This window comes from Gadus macrocephalus, chromosome 18, assembly GCF_031168955.1.
Source record: "Gadus macrocephalus chromosome 18, ASM3116895v1".
In the NCBI taxonomy this organism is placed as follows: domain Eukaryota; kingdom Metazoa; phylum Chordata; class Actinopteri; order Gadiformes; family Gadidae; genus Gadus; species Gadus macrocephalus.
In genome coordinates this window covers 13,831,515-13,859,014 of record NC_082399.1, presented here as the reverse complement: position 1 = coordinate 13,859,014, position 27,500 = coordinate 13,831,515, and the positions used below count along the sequence as shown (strand labels likewise).

General features: G+C 44.5%; 2 protein-coding genes across 6 annotated transcripts in view; both read right to left on the bottom strand.

The window, feature by feature from the left end:
- atrnl1b (attractin-like 1b) overlaps nucleotides 1–15,023 on the bottom strand; it is an 84,878-nt gene extending 69,855 nt beyond the window's left edge. For all 5 annotated transcript variants that reach the window (XM_060036975.1, XM_060036978.1, XM_060036977.1 and 2 more), the window contains exons 1-7: nucleotides 13,556–15,023; nucleotides 6,600–6,683; nucleotides 6,172–6,285; nucleotides 5,093–5,221; nucleotides 4,038–4,246; nucleotides 1,062–1,236; nucleotides 167–254 (exon numbers count right to left, since the gene is read on the bottom strand). In XM_060036975.1, the coding sequence (XP_059892958.1) occupies nucleotides 167–254; nucleotides 1,062–1,236; nucleotides 4,038–4,246; nucleotides 5,093–5,221; nucleotides 6,172–6,285; nucleotides 6,600–6,683; nucleotides 13,556–13,803 (1,047 nt within the window). In that variant the 5' untranslated portion in view covers nucleotides 13,804–15,023. The remainder of the gene's footprint in view (nucleotides 1–166; nucleotides 255–1,061; nucleotides 1,237–4,037; nucleotides 4,247–5,092; nucleotides 5,222–6,171; nucleotides 6,286–6,599; nucleotides 6,684–13,555) is intronic.
- An 11,398-nt stretch (nucleotides 15,024–26,421) lies between these two features.
- The window catches only part of LOC132446818 (kelch repeat and BTB domain-containing protein 13), a 2,467-nt gene continuing 1,388 nt past the window's right edge, over nucleotides 26,422–27,500 (bottom strand). Inside the window, 1 exon segment of the mRNA XM_060037283.1 lies at nucleotides 26,422–26,428. Within this exon segment, the coding sequence (XP_059893266.1) occupies nucleotides 26,422–26,428 (7 nt within the window).

Below are 27,500 nucleotides of genomic sequence, written 5' to 3'. Positions count from 1 at the left end.
CCTAAACGTAACAATTTAAATCATTATAGTATCAAAATCTAGTATCCCTTTCAGTTCAGATTTCATGTAGGTTAGCCTGTGAAAAAGCCCCCTCACCAGAACACAACCCCATCCCATCACCTAACTCTCACTGCTCCTGGTGCATTATGGGTAGAGTGTGGGTTACCTGGCATGCTGCGACCGAGTGGCCGTATCGGGGCTGCGGTCCGCTGTTGATGGGAACTGTGTTCCATACCCCACTCTCCAGGTTGTAGCTGTCGAAACAGGAAGTACCCTCATTAAAACGCCATCCCTCACACACACACACACACACACACACACACACACACACACACACACACACACACACACACACACACACACACACACACACACACACACACACACACACACACACACACACACACACACACACACAAAGCTTCTCGTGGCGTCAACGTGCTGAAGATTTGCCGCATATTGTGAGTGCACTTCCTGTTAACATGGAATATGTCGGGGAGTGGTTCTCTGTAGCGCCGCGATGCTAGTTCGTACGCAGAGGTGTTCGTTTGTTGTTGCCGTTTGGGTCTCAAGAGGCCAGGGAGACTAGGTTGTTCATTTATGAGTTCCTGCTGGATTCGTTTTCAAAGTATTCCGGTAACAAAGGCAACGTTTAGCGGAACTCAAATAATTGGCAACTAAAGATATGATTCCACTTTTGTTAGAAAAACAGACCACCCGTTAATTTGAGTGGAAACGAGGTTCAGACATCAAAGTAATTAATTGAAATCCTCATATCTCACATTACTAGTAGTCACATTATTAAAAAATGAAATTATGTCGTCTACACGCTGACTTTAGCTTGAAATCACCCAACTGACGATTATACCTTGAAACAAATCATGCTAAAACTGAGAAATATATGATTAGACATAATATGATATTTATAAAATCTGCTTGTGTCACCCAATCCAAAGAGGCGTTGCTCAGACATTCCAACCAATCGCAGGCCTGATCTACCTACCCTCTGCCGCACTGAATTATGAATCATTTGAAAACACCAAACAAACGGTCCCGCTCACCTGAGAACCATCTGGAAGGAGCTGTAGTTGAAGGTGTAGCCGCCCACCACCCACATGACCTCGTCCTGCACCACGGTCTGGTGGGAGGCGCGCGCCAGGGACGTCCCGAAGGGCTTGACGCTGGGCATCACCCAGAAGGACTCGGTGGACGGCACCGTCAGCGAGCAGTCCGGACCTACACAGAGACAGAGACAGAGACAGTATTTAATAGTGTAATATATATAGATTTTGTATTTAGCGTCTTTATGGTTCGCCCACTTTGCCAATGTAAATGTTTGTTTCTCATGCCGATAAAGCTTTTTTGCATTGAATTGAATTGACAGACAGAGAAACAGAGAGACGGAGACAGACAGACAGACACAGAGAGACAGTCTCACAACTCACGTCAAAACGTTATCCCTCTCCTTTTTTATATTTATTGATAACAAAATGCAATGGTGAAAGGTATGCTGCCCCGCGCGCCATCCTCTCTGTCTTGTACGCATAATGTGGAATGCATTGCGGTCTGCCACATCAACTGCCACTCGTTAGACTAGTGGGATCGGTGGTCTGGGATCAGCGTCTCCCATTGGTCCAATTTAGCAAACAACAGATGGTACCCGTTTAGTTTTTTGGGGCGGAAACGGAGTTGACAGACCGAGTTTTGATGAACAGCCTTATGAGGCAGTACTCTTAGATTAGAAGCCCGCCGGAGTAAGGCTGCCCCTTTTAAGAACATTCCGCTTCACCGCGTCCGAAAAACAACCAGCTTACAAAATAATGACATCATTTATTAGTGCAAGCGCTGAGGGGAGGTAGGGAGGTGAAGCTCTTTGATTGCTTTTTCTTGGACCGAGCCAGCGGACTGCCTCCGTGGATCGGGGGCCGTCCGTCAGCCCAACGCCAACGAAAGGGTTTTTTTGTACATTGAGAAGAATCAATGCACCAGTTTTGTTTTTGGCCATGTTTGAAACGTACAAAACGTTGATCCAAAGGGTTCTTAAGTGAGATGGGAATTGTTTTAGGAACCTAGGATATGTAACCGTAATGGACTCAAAATGTACTTGAAGGGCTTAGAAATTAAATATTAAAGCTGAGGAACGAAAGCTTCCACCACAGGGCGATGTGGTCCATTCACAATTCATGCTTCCATTTTACAAAGTCATTCATTACTCAGAATGAAACTGAAAGGAATCGCCGGTTTAGACGGTTGTTAAGAGATGTAATGGCTTTAGTTATGGGATGGGGAGGGAGTTTGTGGAGTGTAGTTTAAATATTTCAGCGCATTTCGTCAATAATGCATCCTCTTCAACCTCCATAAGGGGACAATAACGGCCCATTCGGAAAGAAAAACCAACAATCACGAGGACCAGATGAGGACAGAACGGATGGGTGTTCACGGTTTTCATACTAAACACAACAGAACAGATCAAATCGAGTGAAGGGCTCCAGTAGGACGGTTAGAGACACACACACACACACACACACACACACACACACACACACACACACACACACACACACACACACACACACACACACACACACACACACACACACACACACACACACACACACACACACACGGGAAGGGCACCTCAGCAGCACCACCGTCTACATTAGTTTAACAGCTCAGCCCAAATGCCTCAATAAGAGAGTCTTGGAACAGATATGAGGGTTAGAGTTACTACGTCACATTTAGTTATTTAGCAGGTGCCGTCACGCCAAGTGGCGCCTGGTGAATTCAAACACTCGTCGTTAAGGTGGAGGGTTTGCTCAAAGCTGCACAATTTGGGCATTGAACCCGGTACTCTGGCAGCATCCAGCCCCCCCCCCCCCCCCCCGAGCCGACCAGACAGTACTGAGAGGAGGAACCTGAAGAGCAGGGAACAGGAGGGCAGCGATGCAGGGCGGACTAGTGGACGGTGTCCAGTGGCCAGGGAGTTTGATTCCCAGACGAAAGGTTACGCAATTGATCCCAGGCGTCCACTTGTAGGATACCCAACCTCCGCCTGGCGCCCTCACAAACTCCATCAGTGTCTCGCTGCTCCGCCCTCACAACCTGCAACAGTATCTCCCTGCAGGTCACTTTGGATAAAAAGGTATTCGATTCCTTCCGCTGTCCAAAAGTAACCATGCTATGGGTACTTAGTAGATTGATAATCAGGTTGTGGTTGGGTTCTGAAATATCTCGTTTTCTGTAGGCTGCGAGACGCCAACGCTTTTGAGGTGGGGCAAAGCGTGCCAAAAGAAACAATTCTAGGCAAAGGTTAGAAACCCGAGCCACTGGACGTCCCGTCCTCTGAAGGATAGGGAACACATCAGCCGGCCACATGGAGCTCCAACCACCTGTCAGCCAAGGCCCAGTCCACCGCCATCTCAGCGCTCGTCCTCCAACAGACTCCACACACACACACACACACACACACACACACACACACACACACACACACACACACACACACACACACACACACACACACACACACACACACACACACACACACACACACACACACACACACACACACACACACCCCCCCCCCCCTCTCCCCCACCCCCGGAGGAGGAAGCACTCAAAGAAAGTCTGTTTGCCGCAGCTTTGCGATTAAATAGTTATGTCTACGCTACTCGATACATTCTACATACACCATTTTATATCAAGAAGTCTCACTTTGAAATGCTTATCGTCTTTTAATGATGTCATTCCATTGGTTTTCATTGAAGCAGGAGTCCTGCTCCTGTAAAGCACTATGAATGACTATGAATGACTTTGTGAAGGGTGAGCTACGAATAAATGCCTATTGCCGACAAACTAGCACAGACAAAACACACTGAATACTACAACTTAAAAAAGGAAATGACATCACACAGTAACATGCATAAAAACGTTGTAGCGTCGTCCCTATTTAAATAGAAACACAATCATGTGACCAAAAACTAAAACCTCATTGAGCCATCGCCGTACATCGGCGGCCATGAAGAGGGCCGTCCTACCTTGCCAGCTGTCGTTGCACACGCACAGCTTCTCGCCGGTCAGGTCGCAGTAGCCGCGGTCGGGGCTGCCGCAGTTGTTGCGGCAGTACGGGATGTCGCACGCCTCGCCCTTCCAGTACTTGTCGCACTCGCAGTACACGCGGCTGGAAATGGAGTTCCCTGTGGTGCACTTGCCGTGGCCCGAGCAGTTGTTGGGGCACGAGTTGATGCTGGACAGGGAGGGGGAACACACACGTTGAGCGTACTTTGGTTACTGTGTGTCTGGGTCGGTTTCGTTTGTTTTTCAGTATGCGTGCATTCATTCTTTACACTTCATAATTTACATTGTTTATACCGTTTTTTTTACCGTTCTGTTTTGCATGCCCTGTCTTTTCTTAAGCAATTACTTTAGCATCTATTTTTGTTTTCATTAGTACTTTGTACTTTTATTGTATTGTATTTATCCTTTGTTTTCCACTGCTAGTGGGCTGTTGTAACAAAGGTATTTCCCCTCCGGGGGATTAATAAAGTTGCTATCTATCAATTCAACTTTTTATTATCATCAGGACTACATCAGCAGCCACATTTCCTGATGTGGGATTGTACATTTGATCTTATGGAGCAAAATATACAAAGGGTATTGGGTCTTTGTATTTTGTACATTCATTCTGCCCTTTACGTTCTACATTTGACCATATTAAGGTTTCCCAAGACCAATTCAATGACAAATACCGTCACCAACTTTCATTAAAACTCAATAATTAAAATCGACCCAAAATAGAACTGAAAGTCATAGTCGGAGCCTGACCCCGTTATACTATCAAGCAATTTAACCAGACACTTTCCTCTTTGGGCTGGCTATCAAACAACCTTGCCCACATTGTTAGCTGCAAGTGGCTGTTACGGGGCCGGCCTGGCTCAGTACCACAGCCGTGACTAACCCTGTTGATACACTGCTGTTGACCATGACGCCGACCGACGTCACGCACACAACAGCAGCGTATCATTACAAACCTCACTCCGCAAAACGCACACAGTCCTTCGAATACACGGCCGAGGGCCGGCGAGCGACTCACGAGTAAAAGATCTCAAAGCCGGTGAGGTTGTACGCCGCGTCGCTGAAGAAGTACAGCAGGGCGTAGCCCGACGTGGTCTCCACCTCCGGCACCGTCTCGTTGCCCCTCACCTCTGGGACGATGAGGCCACTGTGGGGGGGGGGGAAGACAGGGTGCACCTTGTTAAACAACATGGGCTGCGGGCTGTCCCGTTGGTTCCCCGTTGAGGTTCATCTTATAACTGAGTGTGAAAATAGAGTTAACATAATGCAGATCGTTGAGTTTTTTTTGTCCATTTTTTTATTTTACTGTTGCAGAGCGATCGGCTGCTAAGGTTTGAGTTGAAGATCTCTCATTAGATCCGACGTGTAATACAATGATTATTATTTTATAGAACCCGTGGTTAAAAGCCTGTGCAAGCCAATTGATGAAGGCCTATTAGAATGTGCTGTAGGCTAGATCGACAGCGTGATCTAAGGTATCATTTAAGTGTAATTTGTTGAATATGGCATAGTCATCCGTCACGTATTAGAAAGACGGATGACTACGATAATAAGACTCTGCTTTAAGTTTTTAGAGTGTGTATATTCTAAACCTTGCTCTCTTCTGTTCTCTTTCCAACTCCTAAATCTTGCCTACAGCCTGTTTAGTTATTCTAATGCACATTAACAAACATACGTTTATTCAGACTAGTTTTGTGTTAATTTATCGGTTTATTATCTTTTCATCTTGGGCTGAGCAACTCTGACTAAATATTTCCTAACGATAAAATTTGACGAAGCTGAATCATATCCCTGAGAAAAACCACAGCAACAGAAAAACTGTTTGATTAACACATCAAGATGTGTCAGCTTTTCCATTAGCTGCGTGTGGTTATTTGCAGTACCTTGAAAATGAAAGATTATCATCAGGTTTTATTTTTTGCAAAGTGCAAATTTATAATTTGCAACACTATGCAATAGAGACAAAATCATCAACGACACATGTTGAGCCAATGGGATTCACCCGTATGCAATGCTATGCGTTTCCCAAGATGTGGGCCCGTTATAGTTTTACGTTTCAGTGTGAGGACGCTCTTACACACACGTGAAGAAACGTACCTGAAAACAGCAACCAGAGAGGCGTAAACGGAGTCTCCGTCATACACGTACATGTGATCCCAGCTGCACTCTGTGGCAAAGTGATTGAAGCGCAACCTAAGAACAGAGTTTGGACTGCGGAACGACAGCAAGACAAGGAGGAAAGGAAACAAAAACAGTTAAAGAATGGAATCTTTTATTACAAATAGATCCTTTAATTTCAGCGATAATCGCCATCGTTGCACGTGGTGAAGCTAGTTTTGGAACTTGGCAGCAGACCCCCAAAGTTCTCCACTGACATTTTAAAAATCTACTTTTATCACTGGGGCTTGGAAAGGTGGATTAAACACGGTTCAGCTGAGCAACGGCTTGCATCAAATGCATTGCGTCAATGCTTTCACAATACAGCTGGTGTCTGGAGGACAGACGGAAGGTGCCCCAGTACTCACTAGCCCTCTATGAGCCAGGTACACTTGGTCTTGAACTTGTAGTTGATGGGACCGTCCGTCAGGTACCCCGAGGGCTCGGTTAACCTAGACAACGAAGACAGAAGAAAGCACAACAGTTAGCGTGGTTCACCCAGGCAGATCAGGTTAAAAGTTGGGTTACTTTAAAGGTCAGACTAGATTATTTTGTGGCTTGCAAGCAAAAACAAAAAAAAAAAAAATGGTAAACTGGCTGTTGGTAGAGTTTGAAAGGGAGATGTGGAACTAACTGCTAAGCTCTTAAAAAGGGAGTGAAAAGCATTCTTGCGTTGGTGGAATTGTGCTATTTAAGTAACAGAGGACGGCACTAAGGAACCCGGGAGAACAGCGTGGACCTCCTGAGAATTTGATTACAGTTGCATTTGTTTTGCTGATTATACTAACTTGGATTGCTGAATGCCCTCTACTCAGACCCCGTGACGCAGACACAGAAACTGAATCATCCGAAAGTATAATGTTCAGGTCCGCCTGTTTGGGTAACTAGCATGTCATGTCACTTGGCATGTTAGGAATATTTAGCTTGCAACGGTACCTAGCATAACAGCAGGCCATGCCCTGCTGTTGAAAACATGCATGAACGTAAAAGGGACAAAGTTGTGAGATCGCTCCAGCAGCAGTGGTATAATAAGTTAAGAGCTTTATTTGTTTCCCATGTCTGCTATTCTCCAAGCAGTGGCATAACATACACAGCAGGAGAAAAACACCACTAAACGAGCAAACATCAAAGAGGCTCATCAAAGAGGCTCAGTACGCAACGCCAATGTGAAGAACTTTCCGTAAATTTGTCATCCAAATTAATTGGAAATTGTTTTTTTTGGTTATGGAATAGCACATCTGTTAATTGGTCATTTAGTAACCCAGATTTGTTGCAATTGTGAATGCTATAATATTTACATTGTTGGTAATTTTACTGAATGAAATGTGAAATGTGAAAATGGTCATTTTTAGTTTATGTGCGGTTTGACTGGGTTTGTGCTTCAGATAACATGCAATGACAAATTTCAGAAAGTGATAATTACAGTGTATAGGAAACTCTAGTAAGCTTTAATTGATAACAGTTGTGTGTGGAGATACCAAGGATGCCTTCCAAGCCACTGAACTCCCCGCACGTGACGGATGTTGACTTACAGAGCTCTTGCTGGGGAACGGTTCACAGTAAGAGCTGTGCACATGGACCGTAGCAAAGAGGTGATTTCTGAATGCAGCTACTGGCTAAAACATGAGTTCTCTCATCTCCTTCCACCATTGTCCCGGCAGGTGTTGTGGTGTCTAACTGGGCACACTCACACTAGGCAAGTTTGCCTGTTCCGTGCTGCAGGAAGATTCAGCACGATTCCCCCCCTCCCCACTCCCCCCGCTGGCCTGTGGTCACACTGCTCCCAAAGGCCGTGGCCTGGGCACGATTGCTCCTTCATACATACGTCATCACGTCATAATACGATAAATACGTCATCACCAAGCGTGGTGTCCAGCTGCGACTGAATGCTGTCGTCGGCCCAAATTTCAAGTAAACACTCGACCTCACTATCGCACCAACATAAACTCACTCGTGAACCTCTTGCCGCCATTGTTTAAAATGATTGTGGTGGGGAAGAAGGGCATGGTCCTATAAAGAAAGAAGGGTCGCGCAAGGACTACGTCATCCAGCTCACGTTGTGTATCCGCGCGTGTCATCTCATTAGCATCTGTATTTTGGCCACGGCACACCTCTCCCAAGTGTGCCGTGGCCAAGGGGCTGTTCCGTGCTGGAATACGGATGGCGTGGTCACACTAGCCAAACGTTCTAGACTTTAGTATGCAAAAAATGAGCTCGGGCACGGGGCCGCGGCCCTAGTGTGAGTGGCCCCTCTCACACTAGGGCCGCGGCCCCGTGAGGCAGCCTGGGCTGACTCAGACGCAGCAGTACAATGAGATACATTCCTGAGAAGGCATAAAGGACCAGTGGTATCCCTATCTGAAGCTCTGCCCTCAAGGACGTTTCCCTGCTCTTAACCCAGGAGTGTTGCCCTGTTCGGGGCTCACTACAGCGCTTCACCCTTGGTATGCTTGTAGTGTGTCGTGGCCTCTCTGCAGAGACTACTGTTCTTTTATACTATTTTTAGCTTTTATTACAATAAACTCTTAAAGTTTATTCTGAGTTGCGTTAGTAAATACAGTTTGAAGAATTTCCACCAAAAACTAGGCCTCATGGAGGACTGACTGACTGACTGACTGACTGACTGACTGACTGACTGACCCATTAGGTGACCAAACCTCCCTGTTAGACAAGTGTAGTGGAGGAGTCGTCACCGACTAGGCGCTGGAATCATCTAAAATGCAGAGTGAGATAATTCTGAACACGTTTTGACATTAAACGTATTAAATAATTTGGTAAGGAAAATTAGATTGGCTCGACTGGGTTTGTGAGACAGATACTACTATTCAAGGACGTCTAAATCATACATGGTATGAGTCGTACAGGGTACGATAGATTATCTTTCAACCAAGGTGAGGTAGAAATCAGTAGTGTCGATGAATATTACTTAACGTTTATTTGAGTTGTGTTGTCAATACAGTTTGAAGTCTTTCAACTACAAAACCCACGTGTTGCGTTTTCAAATTGGAAACATTCTATAAATGTGAGCACAAATAAATCGTTTTTCCTTTTAATTTCTACAGTGTTATTTTAATAACACAAAAAGGAAACATTAAAAAAGGATTGCTTCGTGGACGCAAGTGGCTTTCTCATCTGTACACTCATCGGTCCAAGTCTGCCTTGATTACGGCAGAGCTTCAATGTAGGCTACAATCATTGCATTACAATCAATATTAAGTAATCGGCCAATCCCTTGTTGGTATTATATCTTGCTAGCAGTTGGGCAAATATTTTTTGAAAACCTGAAAAATATTTAAAGTGACTTTAAAGGAAAACCAAATCCCCCTCCTTCATCTATAAATAATGCTTTCATGATTTCTTATTCTGGGCCAGGGCTGCTGGCTCCCCTGTAGACGCCCCTTCAATCCCCTTTCTACAGGCGGAGGGCAGGTGCGTCACGGCCACACTATGAACTGATTATTATCTATGTGTGAATTGTAATTATGGTTTGTTAGGTAATACCAGATAGTATTGTATTTGTGATTCACATATGCCTTTTAGAGACAAAAACCAACCAATTCTTTAGAAATCACTCACCTTAGCATAAAATAAATATGGTTATATTTAGGTATGAGGTTTGAGTTGGTTAGGGTTTAAGTATTAGATAAGAGTTGGTTGGGTTTATGTGTGCTGCGGTAAGGATCTGGTGTGACGCAGAGCTTTCTCGAGGTGCACCTGTGTGCACGGTCACCCATCCTGTTTACGCATGCCTCGCTCGTCAGGTGGAGACACAGGGCTGCAGCCAATCACAGCTCACGATGGATGTGTGAGGTAGTAAGGAGACACCCTGAAAAGAACACCAGGTCATCTCTTGGTCACATCCTGTTCAGAGCGACAGGTCATTTACCACGTCCAATTATCAGGTTAGGCCTAAAAAAAAAAAAAAGTTTGGTTCCTGTTGGTTGTCAGTTGAGGTCATGGGTAGGTAGGGAATTTATTTTATTTTTTCCAGCGGCAGCGAATGATAGGTAGGTTGTTTTCATTTAAAAACGAGAAAATTCGCTCATCCTTGTACAGAATGAAGAGGTGCTGTACCAAAACGTAATTATAGTTTGCATCAAAAAATATATATATATATTTTTTTTTTATAAAGCTCATAAAATAATTTGGGTCGCACATAAATTGACAGGGTCGGTCGGAAACCGGAACCAAACAAAAAATTTTTTTAGGCCTTAGCATGTCTGCGATTAGCCTAGCCTGCAGGCCTCCATTTAGCCTTGTACGCATGTGCAAAATAGCCTAGCTTGCATGCCTTTTAAGGCAGCTGGAATCTGGTGTATTTGGAGGAATTACTAGCCTGACATCACCAGACCGATTTGAAATTACGTTTTAGTCTGGAACCAGTTTTCAATCACCAAGAGGGGTTATCAACAGACTTCGACCAAAATATCTCTGGATGCAATTGGACAACCCTTCAAACAAGAAACAAAAACCTGTGACACATCAGCGGCAGCCATCTTGGTTGTTTATGAAAATGTCTCAATGGCCTTCCCATTGGGCACTCCTCTGCACAGTCAACGTATCAAAATAGGCCCATATTAGATTGAGGATTGGGATTGGCCGACCCATGCCAGGTCTTCTGGAAATCTGTCTGGCCATACAAATATGCCAGATCAAATAACACATGACTTTGGAGTTCTGTCTAGTTCTAGAAATCGACAGTTTGCTGTTTTATCATTTAGCCAGTGCGATCATACAAGCAGCAAAGCCACCGTGGATTCAGACACTTCCTTGAGGAGCAGTATATGGGTAAGGGTATTTTCTCAAGGATGCCTCCAGGGACTGCAGAGTCCAATTGGGTTTCAACCCATGACCCTTCAGCAAACCCAACACCCTGACCACTGACTAGACTGCTCAGCAAACCCAACTACACAACACAAGCACATTGTATTTAGTTTTGCTCTTGGAAATCAATGCCAGTGGATTTCTCATGCCTTGCTCGTCCAGTTTCCACTCCTTGTGTCACTCGAAGTCTATCTACATCTTGGTATTCCCCTGGAAAACTGTCTTGTGGTATGTCTCCAGAACTGTTACCTAAGAGACATCAGGAGGGGGAAACAATAGGAATCGTACGGAATTTGATGAGGTCATGGATTGAACCAAACGTGTAGGGTGGGGTGAGGAGGGGGAAGTTACTGCTTTCACAGCAAAGGAGGTATATTCCCCAGCCAGGACTTCGCAACATCTAGTGATTAGTCAACAGTTAACTCCCCAGAGTGACTTGAAGGTGCGGTTATTAGCTTCAAGCCTAACTACAAAGTTGGCCAAGCAGTTTCTTGGTCCATAACCGTAACATAAAAAAATATTCTTGGGTGTAAATCAGACTATTTTTTATGGCAAGGTCACATTCTTTTATATAATAGATGTTAGGCTTCGGTTCTCTGGCACATTTGACTACTACTTCAGGCTTAGGAGTGTGTTCTTCACATTCCCAGGTGGAGAAAGCAGATGTTTCTGTTCTATAATCTCTCAATCAGATCAACCAAAGACAGGCCGAGTCTTTTAATGGGAGAAAACTCAATTTCAAATTCGATTTTATTCCCTTATAAGGCCTTATAACTATATTGAGTTACATTGAGCGAGATAGTGAGGCAACCGAAGCAGTCAGTTTACTATGCAGATACAAACCAACAAACAAACAGAAAACAGTCTGCTACTAAAATGGAAGCCAGAAACTAAAGAGAACACATTTCGTTTGCTTTGCCAGGCACACACACACACACACACAGATCACCTATAACTACAATATACTAGTGTAAGTAATTACAAGTGTAGCGAGGGGAACTGAACACTACCCACAAATGGTAGGAGGCCCATTCCACTCTGGTTCACACATGAGTGCACGACCCACATATGGGATGGGTTAGGGAAATTGGGAAATGACAGACTAAAATCAAAGAAGGAGGCCAACAGTCGATGCAGAACTGTATTTCTTCGCATCAAGGAATAACATTTCAATTCTGCCGCAAGGGGCCTCTCAATCAAAACAATAACAAAACACAGTTTAATGAAGAAAAATCAGCGTGTGAACACGGGGGTTGTTGTCTTCACCACCATTGCCGGTGAAAATCGATCTTATGTGACTCATGCAGCATTCAGAAGGGAGGCAGAAAATCATGTTTGTGAATTATATTGACGTCATCGCGTTATTGCATTTAAGATTTATTGTCGTTACGTTTGGTCACGTTATTTCATTTCATTTTAATGAAATTGCCACAAGTAACATAACGTTAACTTGCTAACTGGATAGTCGACTCAGATGAGTCGACTATCCAAAGAGCTGTGGATAATGTTATGTTCTAATACTGTTATGCCCAGTGCCGATATCCATGGTCAAAACAACCTACTTTATGATTCTATTTGTGGGTGAGGCTGACGGAGTGAGGGGGGTTTGAGTTAGAAAGATATTGGTTATAAATGCTCTGAATTACAGCTTTCCGACGAGGGGAACCAAAGACTTTAGTCTTTTTGTCCTGTGTGTCTAGCAGTGTACTTCTGCCCATGAGACACTCGTGCAGCAGCACACTTTTCTATTGAGCCATCTTTTGGTAACTATTTCAACACAATGGCGGAAGTAAACCTAAACAAAAGCCTTACTAAAATGAAATTAAAGTCAAGACGCCTCAAGTTTCAAAATGAGCCCAATGGATTGCAATAGCTAATGTTTAGAAGTCAAACACAGGTAAAGAACTGCATGGACATTGGAGGTCCGTTGTGGGGCATATATAATGTATATAATACAGGTTAAACTGACTTAACATAGACTGTAAATAATACAGATCAGCCGACTTAAAAACTTTAAAAAGGATGAATAATGATTTGGGCAGCTGTACTTGGCAAACGCATGTTGTCAATTGTCAATATATAGGAAACACTATCAATCATTGATGGCATTGTTCTCTCGGACTGAACAATTACATATTTTTTTTAGTAAAGACTGTGTGGGAAAGCTTGGTGGATGGGATGAGCCACATGTCAACGTATCACATCGTTTTAAGCAAATTAAATATAATTTAAATACATTAGGTCTCTACTGGATTACTGTTTTCTTGTGTTTCCCCGGAAGTTAAGGGTGAAGGGCATATCACACCACTGACACACGACAAAATGTAACGGACCGTTACCGTGAAATAAACTGTATTTGAACATTGTTGGAAACAGTTGGGACATTGCAAGTACACAACTCAACAACATACGTAACATATGTTAGCTAATTTTTAAATATAGTAATGCGTCATATTTATATTCCTCTAAAACGCCAGTCTCCTGAACTAGTGTTACTCACTTGAACCGTCCTTGGCAGTGTTGACACTGGTCCCCGACCCATCCCCGGTCGCAGACGCAAGACCCGTTGATGCACTTCCCAGACAGACAGCTCTTGTCACACTGCTTGGCCGGAGAGGCTTCGCACAGGAGGACACAAAAGGATAGGATGTACACCACCAGGAGCACGTTTATAGTCCGCAGACCATCCTGGCCGAACCGTCTACGGCCCAGTTGGAAGACTTCCCTCACATGTTGCTGTTGATCCATCGTTTGTGTTTTGATTCTGAGCCAGTGGAGGTCTGGAGAGACCTGGAGGGAGAGGAAAAAAGGCCCGGGGGGACCCACACCTTGCCAACTCAGGTTGTTTCAATTAAGATCCGCTTAACCAAGGAAGTCCTGCATTTCTGTGCGTATGCATACTTTAATCCAGGATTAAAGTTTGGTATGAGGGTTTTTAAGGCAATGTAAATTAAAAAGCATCACGTAACATTGGTCTTCTTGGTTCAGATGCAATGGCTTTGCCATCGATCAGGGCTATCCAAGGAGCCACAGTACACTGTAAATTGGCTGCATTCGCTGCCCTATCTCCCTTACTTCTGGTGAGTCCGGTCCAGGGGAACCTGATGTTTCTACCTTACTTCTACTGGGTCCTGTCCAGCGGAACCTGATGTTTCTACCTCACTTCTGAGGGGTTCTGGCCGGGGTAACTTGATGTTTCTACCTTACTTCTTGGGGGTTCTGTCCGGGGCAACTTGATGTTTCTACCTTACTTCTGGTTGGTCCTGTCCAGGGGAACCAGATGTTTAGTGGGTCCGGTCCAGGGTAGGGTAACCTGATGTTTCTACCTCACTTCTTGTGGGACCTGTCCAGGGTAACCTGGGGTTCAAGCGTTGATTCAGGTCAGTCTCCTAGACATTGCACGTTGTACCTTACTTCTGGTGGGTCCTATCCAGGGTAACCTGATGTTTAGGGGGTCCTGTCCGGGGTAACCTAATGTTTAGTGGGTCCTGTCCGGGGTAACCTGGTGTTGATGCATTGATTCAGGTCAGTCTCCTCGACACTGCGTTTCAGCAGCCATTTTCTACTGTAAACAATCATCCACACGAACAACTCGTCTCATAACCTACATTGCGACATGGTCCTTCCGTAAAACAACACTTATTTTGTACAAAAAACAGGATATAGTCCAAAGGGGAACAAACAAAGGGTTTTATGCCGTTTTTCTGCCGCAGTAGCCCCTGGTAGTTTTTAAGTCGTCCCGATCCGGACACTTATAAAAACAACAGGGATGTTTCCACAGCGATGTACCACATTGTAACTTTATAATATTCCAAAAGTGAAGCTTGTCGATGCGATTCCGTGTAATCCAAGGCAAAGGAAAAGCTTTTAGACGTGGGAATGAGGAGAAGGTTTGCTACACTCAGGGCCGACGGACGGCAGCTCGTCGTCGGGCTGGTGAAAACTAAACACTGCTACCACAGCGCGCATGCGCAGCGACGGCAGCTCCTCGGGTTGGAGAAACACACTGCTACTGCACTGCGCATGCGTAGCGCTGCCGTTCTATTTAAAGACGCAGTGGAGAACAACACGCGAGTTGTGGCTTTTAGAATCAGAATTACTTTTATTACATCCTATTGTACAAGTACACAAGAGTAACATGGCTTGGTTCCTTGAACAGCCACAGAGCAGCATCAATACAAGATAAAGTAAATGAAGATAAGTAAATATAAAAATATGTAAAAAGATAAGTCAAAATAAGTAGCAGCATAGATCACAATAATAAATAATAACATAAAAAGAGAAACTAAGAAAGTTTTAATAAGTCATAATAATTAATGAGGTGTGGTAAAGTTTAAGCGTAAGTGTGTAAGTGTAAAATGTTGAAGTGGCATGTACCGGCCACGGTTTTTAAATTCACATTATGTGAATTCGAATGGGATTCGTAGAGATTGACAGGTTCGTTTGTCCATGTGTATATGGTGAGCACGCAGTTCACTTGATTAGCAATATAAGTGATTCAGTAAGTTGTTGAAAGAGTACACAATATTTTCCAAACATTAAATAAAAAATATTATTAATCATTGAGCATTCCTGTAAAACACAGTCCTGTCCACAGCTTTACTTTGAATAAGTGTAATTTAAGTTCCTGTGGCCTAAGAGAAATATTATTATTGCAAGCTGCCACCGCCAGACAAACCAAACATCTATTGATATTTTTCTCAAATGCTGACCCCATCATTATTATTGTTATTGATTTTATCTTATCTGTGTGGAGGACAACAGCATACATAATTCAACGCTTTAATCCATTGATCAGATGAAGAAATTGGCCTCGTTTCTGTAGTTATACATATTCTCCACCAAGGGGCAGCATTGTATCATTCACATCAGGCCCTCTCTGCTCTCAACATAAGAACAACTCATAGCGGTTTAAGTAAAAAAACACGTAACACTGTGTGTGTGTGTGTGTGTGTGTGTGTGTGTGTGTGTGTGTGTGTGTGTGTGTGTGTGTGTGTGTGTGTGTGTGTGTGTGTGTGTGTGTGTGTGCATGCGTGCGCGTGCGTGTGTGTGTGTGTGTGTGTGTGTGTGTGTGTGTGTGTGTGTGTGCATACTTGATTATTTTGCTCAACATTAAGATTTTAACATTACAATCATTGTATACTTTTATATACCATACATTATTCATATGATACTGAATTTCTGAAAACCAAAACTAGAACAGCAGTTAGACTTTTAACTTTCAAAAGAAACCATTGCATCGACATTTTCCCAAGTCTTCCCGTCGTACGATGAACCAAGAACCGATACCTATTGTTGGTTTTTCAGCAGAGCTTTAATTGAAAGTGTTCTCAAGAAAAATAGATAGGTAAAGTCACAATATTGTTCCATTGCCACTTCCTAATTTTACTTCCTCTAGAATAAAAAACCCATGGGCACTATGACATAAAAGCACACATGAAGATATTTAGAAAATGTCCCTTTCCAGGGGGTTGTTTCGATATTGCGTTTGTTTGCATCTATGTGGATTATTAACCACATTTAAGGTGTGTGCATATGTGCACTTTATTTTGCACGCACCTATGCATGTGTGTGCGTGTGTTGTCTGTGTGTGAGTGTTTGTGTGTATGTGTGTGTGTGTGTGTGTGTGTGTGTGTGTGTGTGTGTGTGTGTGTGTGTGTGTGTGTGTATGTGTATGAGTGTGTCTGCCTATCTATGTTTGTGTGTGTGTGTGTGTGTGTGTGTGTGCGTGTGCGTGTGTTTGTGTGCGTCTGTGCGTGCGTGCGTGCGTGCGTGCGTGCGTGTGTGTGCGTGCGTGCGTGCGTGTGTGTGTGCACGCTGACATGGCAGTCGGTTCCTGTATCAAAGAGGACCCAGTGCTAATTTGGAGTCCAGTCTGTGACCTCCGACCCCTGATTCACCACAGAAGAATGTTCTTTGTGCTTCGATCAGCCGTGAGCCAGGGGAGAGGAACGCCACACACTGGCACCCCTAATGCAGTGGAAGGGAAAGTATTGGAAAGCATCAAAATATTGAAAAAAAAAGTTAGGGTAGAGAAGCTGGCGCTGGAGTAATTAGATGCTACCTTGTCTGGCCCCTCGATATAGTAACTATCTCCATACACACACACACACACACACACACACACACATATATACACACACATGTATGTACGCACACACACACACACACACACATACACACGTACGTACACATACACACGCACGCAAGCACACACACACACACACACATGCACACACATGCATATGCACACACACAGACTCACATGCACACACACACACACACACACACTTACACAAACAAACACAAACACACACACACACACATTAAAACACACACACACACACACACATACACCAATGTATGAACCCTTGGAAGGTTTGGGTCGAGTCAGTGATTTCCTAAAGACCTCCAGGGCTACAGGAAATCCCCAGCAGGATCACCAAGACTGGAAGAGAGAGGTAGAGACGCATAGGGAAGAGAGCGAGAGAGAATGGGAGAGGGACATAGACCAAGAGCAAGAGAGAGAGACACTAACACACATAGGATGGAAACACACACACCTAGGGGAGAGAGACACACACACACACACACACACACACACACACACACACACACACACACACACACACACACACATACACAAACAGAGAGAGAGAAAAAAAGAGAGAGAGTGGGTGGAAAAGAGAGGGAGGTAGAGAGTGAGATGATGGAGAGACAGATGGATCGAGGAGAGAGAGAGAGAGAGGAGAAAGATGAGGTAGAAGACGAGAGAAGGTGGGGAGAGGAAGAGGGAGAGACTTAGAGAAAGAGAAAAAAATACAGGACCACCCTGTGTGCTTTTCTTCATTCCAGTCTTCATGTCTGGCTCACACATACACACAAACACACACATGGACACACACACACACATGCACATACACACACACAGACACGCAAACAGACACACGCACACACATGCGCAGACACACACACACACACACCTGTGTTATACAAAGACAGATACAGGTCAGATATTTAACCTTTAGCGATGCCATTAATATTGATGAGGTATGGCTAAATCTGAGATTTTTAAATAATGAGGTCTAGGTAAGGCAATCTTGTGACGAAATGATCAACTTGATATTGACTTTTGAGCTTTATCTCAAATTACCTATTGGGATATTTATTCTGTAAATTAGGTGGTTAGATACAGACTGCAGACTATATTCCCACTTATATTTGAAAATATATTTCACACAAGCAATTTCATCTGATTTCCCAACATGATTCCTCAGAGTATTTAAAGGTTGAATGAATGCATTTAGTTAGCATTCTCACTTTGCTTGAAAACCTTTTCCTGGGAGCCAAGAAGAGTTAACGACCCTGTTTGATTTGCTAGTTCTCTTTTCGATACACACACACACACACACACACACACACACACACACACACACACACACACACACACACACACACACACACTAATAAACAAACAAACACACGCACACACACACACACACATACAAAACGCACACACACGCACAATACACGCTCTCCCACACACATACAGAGAAATAATAACATCTTGAGTAGTTGGAAGGTCGGTAACCGTTAGTAGGCTACTCAGCCTAACAAGCATGTCCACTTTTGAGGACATGTCCCTTAAAGACAGTACCTTAGGTTTGAAAGACCATTTTCTGTTTTTTATCAGTTTCGAATCCTGTTCGTCGGCTCCGTGCGCCTTGCATTCCTGCCATACCGCCGCCGCTCCTCGGGTTATCCCAGGGGCTGGGGGGTGGAGGTTACTAGGAACCTCTGGAAAGACCATCGTTGCTGCTGGCTGGGAAATAAAGGCGCATGCTGCCGCTGCTCAACGAAAACAATCATCCGCACAAGACCATCACTTAACGGACAGTGCCGCTCGACCTATTCATCCTATCAGCATCTCCCATGTTTTCGTTCGCATTTGTGATATCTGTATAGACACTCGTGTACAGACACACGCACACGCACACGCACACGCACACACACACACACACACACACACACACACACACACACACACACACACACACACACACACACACATACACGCACACGCCAGTGATTTCGTAGAGACCGACTACAGGAAGTCCCCAGCAGCATCACCAAGACTGGAAGAGAGTAGAGACACATAGGAAAGTGAGCGAGATAGAGAGAGATGGACAGAGACATAGAGAGAAAAGAGAGCGAAAGAGAGGGATACAAACACACATAGGAGAGAAATTATATCAGCATCTCACAAAAACCTTTCTCCCATGTGTTCGTTCGCATTAGTAATATCTGTTTACCACTATTTATTTATTTTGACATGGGAAAAAAACTCAAGAAACACCAAATTGCACACGTTAATTTTCCCGAGTGCTTGTGCTCCACATTGGTGCTTGACTGCGTGTCTCTCACTCGTGAACCAGAGAAGGGAAGTTTACTTTCGTGGTTGTTTTCTTGGCTGGAGAGAGTGAAACGCTCCACCATCGGAGGAGGAGGAGGAGGGGGGTGCGGCCGGCAAGGCGTATGAGGAAGAGAGTCTGGATCTGTCTGTGTGTGAACCTCCTCTCAGACTGCTGCTCTGTGTCTCTGGTCCTCACCTCATCTCCCGTTGAAACTTTGTTTTTAACTCCGCACAACAACGCCGCACTTATTTTCATATTCTCTACCTTACAACGGGATAACCGTGGAACCCAGGTGGGACAGGTGCCCCCCGCCCCGTGCGTGCGAATGGAGAAGCACAAAGGTAAGGACAATGGGGTCGTGGTCCCGCGTGCATGTTATTAATATATCTATTTTTAAAGATTTATTTTTGCATTTTTATGCTCCATTGACAGAGTGAGATAGGCAGGTAGCCTATGTGTGAGAGAGGGGGGACATGCCGCAAAGGACCACGGGCAGGAATCGAACCCGGCTGCGGTCAGGACTAGTCGCTGTATTTGAGTTCACATTGAACAAGTTTAGATGGTATCTTGGTCTGTCTGTCTTTCGGTCAGTCCGTGTGTCCGTGTGTCTCTTTGCCTTTCTCCATGTCTGTTTAAGTCACCATCTGTCCCTCGGTCAGTCTGTCTGTCGGTCTTTGTCCGGTGTCCGTGTGTCTTTGCCTGTCTAACCATCTGTCTTTCTGTCTCTGTCTGTCTCTCTGTCGGTGTCTCTCAACGTTCATTCTCTGCGGTGATGGTCAAACCATTCAGCTAATTTCTCCCACATCATGTGATTGCAGCGTCAACATTGCGAAGTTTCAACTGGACGAAAGCCGAGGAAGTGGGTGGGGGGGGGGGGGGGGGTTGCAGGATAGTCTAGTAGTGGTCAGGGTGTTAGTGTGACTCAGAACCAAATGGTTCTGGGCTCGAACCGCAAGGTCCACATAATCTACCTAAGATGCCCTAATAACCCCTACCTGCTCTTACATGCCATGAATCAGATGTCACTGTAATATGTTTGGATTAAACACTGTCTGCTAAATGACTCAATGGAGAAGGAAGAGATGGAGTAGAGGGTCTCATCCATCAGAGAGAGAGAGAGAGAGAGAGAGAGAGAGAGAGAGAGAGAGAGAGAGAGAGAGAGAGAGAGAGAGAGAGAGAGAGAGAGAGAGAGAGAGAGAGAGAGAGAGAGAGAGAGAGAGAGACCATGTCATTCTCCCAAGGATTCCTCACATTCCTGTGGTTATTTCTTCATGAGAATGTGTGAGGCGGTTTAATAATGGTTTGATTGACGTAAACAAGCCCCCCGCCACCGCCAAAAAAAAGCTGTTTTCTTTTATATCTCCAAGCGTAAATCTGTCAGGGACCGTGGTGAAGGCCATAATATTCCAACACCTCAATTCAAACAATTCTCACACTCATAAACTGGAAACAACCACACAAAAAATATTGTTCTTAAAAAAATTCAACCAAAGTTTTTCAAATCATCATACGTCTATGAAAAAAAAAATTAAATAAATGTCAAAGAAACTCTTGTTGCCATTAACAACACAATTTCTGAGCTCTATTGGCTGAAACATCTTCAAACACACACACACACACACACACACACACACACACACACACACACACACACACACACACACACACACACACACACACACACACATCCACATCAGTGATCAGATTCAGTGCCCGGCCCGCCAATCACAGCGCAGATTGAGGTGGAGAAGTTTAACCATGGCCAAAGATCACAAAGACAATGCGGTCTGGTCTGGCAGAACCAGGGAAGAGACAACACAATGCTCTTCAGCTGACACCACTACAGACATGTTTGCTTTTGGAGAGCTCTATAAACCGCCACGGTTGTTTAATGCTAGCCTTGATTTCCAGTCTATCTTGTGAGACTTTTTGCTCTCACCAGAGAGCCTGGAAGAAGGGTCCCGATTGTTTGGGGAAGCCAATTCAGCGGTTGCGCTTCTGATTGGGTAAAATGGCCTAGACCCGAGTCGATGGGCTAACGGGCAGCTCGATTGACCAATGGCTGGCTGCGAACACCAACCTGAATGTAAATTGAAGTGATGCAGCTAACCAGATGAAGTGACGTCGGGTCACACTAAGTGTCTTTAATAGGAAAGAATGATTTAAGCTGAAAAGTTAGTCCCAATGGATGCAGGTATTCAAAGCAGAGCTGATGTTTTCCACTGCTTCGAGGACAACTCTTTTGTTGACTCTTTCTCATGGTTCAAACATTGGGGAAGGATGGGCAAAAAGTATTGAAATCGTTTGAGGAAGTGGAATCTGCCAAAACCTCCCCATGGGGTTTGACCTACGCTGTGGCCTAAATTGTGTCTCAGTCGTGTCTCGGAGCTCTTCCCAGGCCTTCCGATGTTTCTTCCCCCAGTCCCCCCCCCCCCCCATTCCTCTCCCCAACCAACAATATGCCTCTATGGTGAACCCTACGAGACAGAGCAGGCACGCCATGAAGATCGGACGTCCAACAAGTTGATCGGCTTTTAATAAAAGCTTTTGTCTTTAATTGGAACAGGACATATTATATTGACATGCCCTTTCTCCTCTTGGCCCTTTCCATCATCGAGCTAAGGGGCTTTTTACAGCCTTATAAAGGGTCTTAGGGCCCAAAGTGCAATAACAGGAACCTGAGGGCCCTAACAGGAAACTTCTAGGGAAACGGCCCTAGCAGAAAAAAGATATTTGTATATATCTGTAGTCTGAGGTCTTCTGGAGAACCCTTAAGAAAGAGGAATACAGACAACCGCCACCTGCTGGTAGGGAGGAAATTTACTCTCACGCAGGAACCTGAGTGCCCTAGCAGGAAGCTAAGGCTTTTAACAATCTCACCAAGGGCAATGACCGGTAAGCCAAGGGCCTTACCGGGAAAGGGAGGCCCTTAGTGAGAGCAGAGGGCGGGCTGGTTTCCTGGGGGTCCGCAAGAGAAGAAGGTGGACGTGTGGCGCGTTCTCCACTCCATCTGTCAGACCCTGTCTTCACTGCAGGGGTGTGGGGGGGGGATGAAGGGGGGTTCCAGGAAGTCCGACGACCGGCTGTTAAAATGATGAAAAGGAATAGGGTTGTCCCTCCAGTAGGGGGCCCGCTGTGCGGTTCGGCCCCCAGGTGTCCAAGTCCGGCCCCCGGGGGCCTGGCTTGCTGTGAGCACATCAAGAGCCTCTCTGGGAGCATGGGATGGATTTAGGGGTTATCCCCATCCGTTCTTCTTTATGTATATCCATGGGCATTCCTTTAGCCAGCGCATGCTAACCGCGTACCTCCACCTCACCCCGGCCGGGGGCCCTGCTTGCTGTGAGCACATCAAACGTCTCTCTGTGGGGGGGGGATTGAACGCAGGAGCTTTCGGTTTTAACAGGACGGCGTCCTTGCGTTGTTTTTATGTATTCAGTGGTGTACAGAAGCTGGGAAAGTCCCGCCCTCGTACGGCCCCGCACACATGCACCTCCACAAACGTACGCACTTACTTAAGCACACACACACACACCTGCGCACACACACACACACATCCCAATCCATGATCCAACACAGTGCACGCACACACACACACATATTCACACACACACAAACACACACAGCACACATCCCAATCCATGCAATCCAACACAGTGCACACACACACACACACACACGTGCGCACACACACACGCACACACACACACACACACGCACACACACAAATACACAAGATAAACCACACAACCTCAAGACACACATACACATATGAGACTAAGCAGACTCTTTAATGTGGTAGGTCATTAAGGAGCAGGTAGGTGATGGAGGATGCCCTCCTGTGGAGTTGCCATAGAGATTGCAGACGTATACTGACCAAGTACTGACAGCGAGTACTGTACAAGACCATACTGTCTTCTGAGGGAGCCAAGACCCCAGCCCAATTACTTCCTCATCATCATCCTTTTCATAGCTTATTCTCGGGTCACTCTGCACAATTTCTTGCAGGTCCGAAGCGATTGAGAAACAACTGTCCGTTTCATGACTGAGGCAACCGAGTTTACAGTCTTGGCTGCCTGCGTACGGTATCACATAACCACTGTAGTCTTTGGGTAGCACGCCTCTGAAGACCAAGTGGAGTGTGACCCTAGCTTCATCTCCTGAACTCGTTTTTGTAGTCCGCGTGAGATTGTGGTTCTCATTTCACTCTCACTGGATGTGGTTTTAAGAAGTCCAATAATACGTTAATTATTCTTTCCCAAATATTCTGTTTTTTGGGTTAAACGCAAACTAAACTTAGAAAATTCTCAAACAAAGCTGATAAGACGCTCCATGCCCACAGAATGGTGTCCTTGAGCTAGCACTTTGGTAGCTGTGTGTGTGTGTGTGTGTGTGTGTGTGTGTGTGTGTGTGTGTGTGTGTGTGTGTGTGTGTGTGTGTGTGTGTGTGTGTGTGTGTGTGTGTGTGTGTGTGTGTGTGTGTGTGTGCGTGCGTGCGTGCGTGCGTGTGTGCGTGTGTGTGTGTGTGTAAGAGAGAGAGATTGCATCTACATATGCTTTATGGCTCAGTGGAGCCATTTTTCAGAATAAAAACCTTTCCCATGAGCTCTGTGGCCTGTTGCTTGAACAATTTCGCTATCTGAATTTGGCTGTGCATGTTTGGCTTTGCAGTTTTGAGGTCGTCAGCAGATTTAAAGGAAGTCCTTCATCTTTTGGTTTTGTAATGAAAGTCAATAGTAATTCTGGTTGTGCATGCATTTATCCAAAGGAATTACAGTGAATTCAGATGTCATTAAGGAGCAGGTAGGGCGTGTGGGCATCTTGCTCAAGAATGCTGTCTCATAATGCGATCAATACTGAAACATGCAGCAAATAGGTGAGAGAGAGGTGACTGTGAGAGGAAAGGAAAGAACGTGGGGGGGGCGAGATACAGAGAAGGAGGAATTTTCAGGGGCAGAGAAGAAAGACAGGGAGCGAGATGGAGGGACTGTGACGGATAAAGGGAGCCAGAGAGAGAGGGAGTAAGAGAATGTAGCAGCTATTCTTTGATCAAGTGGAAAGTGTAGGAATGGTGGGATTGGAATTTGAAGACTAGCCCTGGTCATCAGAGAGAAGCAAAATAAAAGAACAACTGAAGAAGAATACATCCATATTACTGTTAATTTGTTATCTGAGGTGTTAACTGTGATAATTTCTTTGTTTGCTGTTCTATCCTTGTTTCCAATGACATATTCGTAAGAAATATTTCTAATAAGATACATATGCTTATAAAACACGTTACGCTCTGTTAACACTGGGTGTGTGTGTGTGTGTGTGTGTGTGTGTGTGTGTGTGTGTGTGTGTGTGTGTGTGTGTGTGTGTGTGTGTGTGTGTGTGTGTGTGTGTGTGTGTGTGTGTGTGTGTGTGTGTGTGTGTGTTCGTGTGTGTCTGTGTGTGTCTGTGTAGGTCTATCTGAGCCTGGATTGTTCTGCTGTAGACTTGCGCTTGCAGTCAAACAGAAGGATGAATCAGAGCATGGAATGAATTTATAAATTATCCCCATTCATTCTTCTTCATGTATATCCATGGGCGTTTATTTAGCATATGCTAACCACATCCCACCTAGTTGGCCATACATTCAGATAAATAAACAGTGTAGCGATGCGCACAAGAAGACCTTCTGCTTTCAGTACGAGGCTTGGGCCAGTACAGGAAACATTATTGTTGTTCTCTGAATAACATTGTCACATGTTGCTCCTTTCATACAGATTGTTTTGGCAATTACAATAGAAATTGCTTTAAGACTATAGCAATTTTCTTTTAAACTATGCAGTTAACCAAATAATGTTATCGGTTGGAGTTTAAGCAGTGCGATTAAAGTAATCTACGACTAATGGCAGACGTTATTCTTAGATGCCTATCTTATAAAACACAGTTGTTATGCTCATTTGTGTGTTTGTTTGTTTTGCGCAACAGATTACTTTGCATGTTTTTAATCAGATTACAGTGATTTTTATTCTTACAAGCCATGTGTTGATTAATATAGAGACACAATTCTAATAGCACACTAAATATAATTGTGTTAAGATACAAACAATGATTGCCGAGATACAATTGAACAATTTAGTCTTTTAGCAGATGTTATTAAGCTTTTATCAAGCTTTTTTCAAGGAAATTGGTTAATGCGTGAGGGTTTCTTGACCTAGGTAGGCTGTGTGGGCATTGGTGGAATCAAACACAGAGCCTTTCAGCTCGGTTCACATCCGAGCCACTTCATATCACAGGGATATCATGATGTGTTTGTTTAGAGCCATTTGTAATAGAAAAGCCTTCGTAAACGGTTTCATATAAACCCAGGGGAGGTCACTTCAGCCTAACCGCAACTCCATGTTTGTCATCACATGGAAGTGATACTTTGTGGTGTTAGTTCCACCTGAAAGCAGAGGTCAAAGCATTGTAAGAGGATTTGTTTTGAAGAACTACAACTTCAATGGAAATACTGTATGCGTATGCCTAAATGGAATTAGTACACGTCAACCTCCTAAGAATTTGATTGGTTCGCTATCTCTGGATATTGGGCAATATCGAGTATCGAAATATGAAATAAAAAGAAATACACTTTTAATAATACACAAAATTGTATTGATGAAAGTTATTCACTTTGTTGAGAGTTCTCAAGTCAAAGTAGAAATTCAGGAAGTAAAATTAGTAAAAGGAGTAAAAAGTGAAGTACATACACTATAATATGTACACTATACATCTTGTACAGACTCACAATCATGTTGAACCAGAGTTTGAGCTAATTGTTAGTCTCTCTCTCGTTCTCACTGCAAGGTTTTTGGGCAGGGAGTAGGTGTAGAAATAACTGATTTCATTGACGTAATCTGTGACATAATGTGTGAGTTGAAGTGGGGAAAACTCTTGCTATGACATCCACAGTGACGAGTCTGTTTCTCTGTTGCCAAGCCAACGGACTCTCAGCATCTGGGAGACAAATGTGGTTACACACAGCAACATTAATAGAACATAACAGTAACAAACAAACACACAAGAACAGAAAGGAGAACAATACAGATTGACGGATCAATAAATACTCATTCAGACGGATAAATATATAGCTATACATTGCAAACATATAGATAGACAGACATACAGATGTAGGACGACAGATATAAAGCCAGCTATATAGCTAGATTCACATACACACACATAGTTTCACTATCAGACCGGCTACAGTCCGTCTACTAACCACTCCGGTCCAGGGCTTAGGATGAGCTGTTTCCTCCCTGTAAACCACATCCCAGAATATGTCTAGTTCAGCGAGGAGGCACGGAAGCGTCCAGAGCTGACCTCAGAACAAGCAGTCCAAGCTCAACAAGCAAAGACATCTTGCACCCACGCAGCTCGCTGTTGCATCAGGACATTTAAAGGAGCACCCATCCCACCACCACTTGGGCATTGGTGTGCATTAGACTCACTCTTTAGCTGAACGGCTAAATGTATTAATGTAAACATGGTCTGTGCAGTATTTGCAATCTAACATGTAAAAAAAACACATTTGACTTGATTTAAAGACACTTTGCAAATGTCCCGTGTAGCTCTGTTTAACTTTGTCATATTGTAGCAATGTGCATGCTACACGCCACCAAAGTGGCTGCCCCAATCCACCTAGGTGGCTTTCTCTGGGCTCCCCCATAACAAGAAGGTAGGGTGCTGGTGATGGAACCGGGTTATTTGTACAGAGCAGGAGTTGTAACATTCTGCCATGGAGAAGATCTCCCCGAGTGTGTGTGATGATGGCTGCGCTGCGTTCAATGTCGCATGATTTTTCTGTTACCTTGTAGTATGTACTGCAGCTACCCTTACAAAGAAGGAACTGTTGCACACGGTAAGCATTCCATTGGGACATACTACAGCTGATTTCACATCAGCACGCCTGTCGCGTCCCCCATTGACTTTCGCGGGCTCAGTCGATGTGACATATCTTATTATGGGGCAGGATAGCCAAAAAAGACAGCTGGCTTGCATACTGTGAAATGCGACCGGATGTTTTACA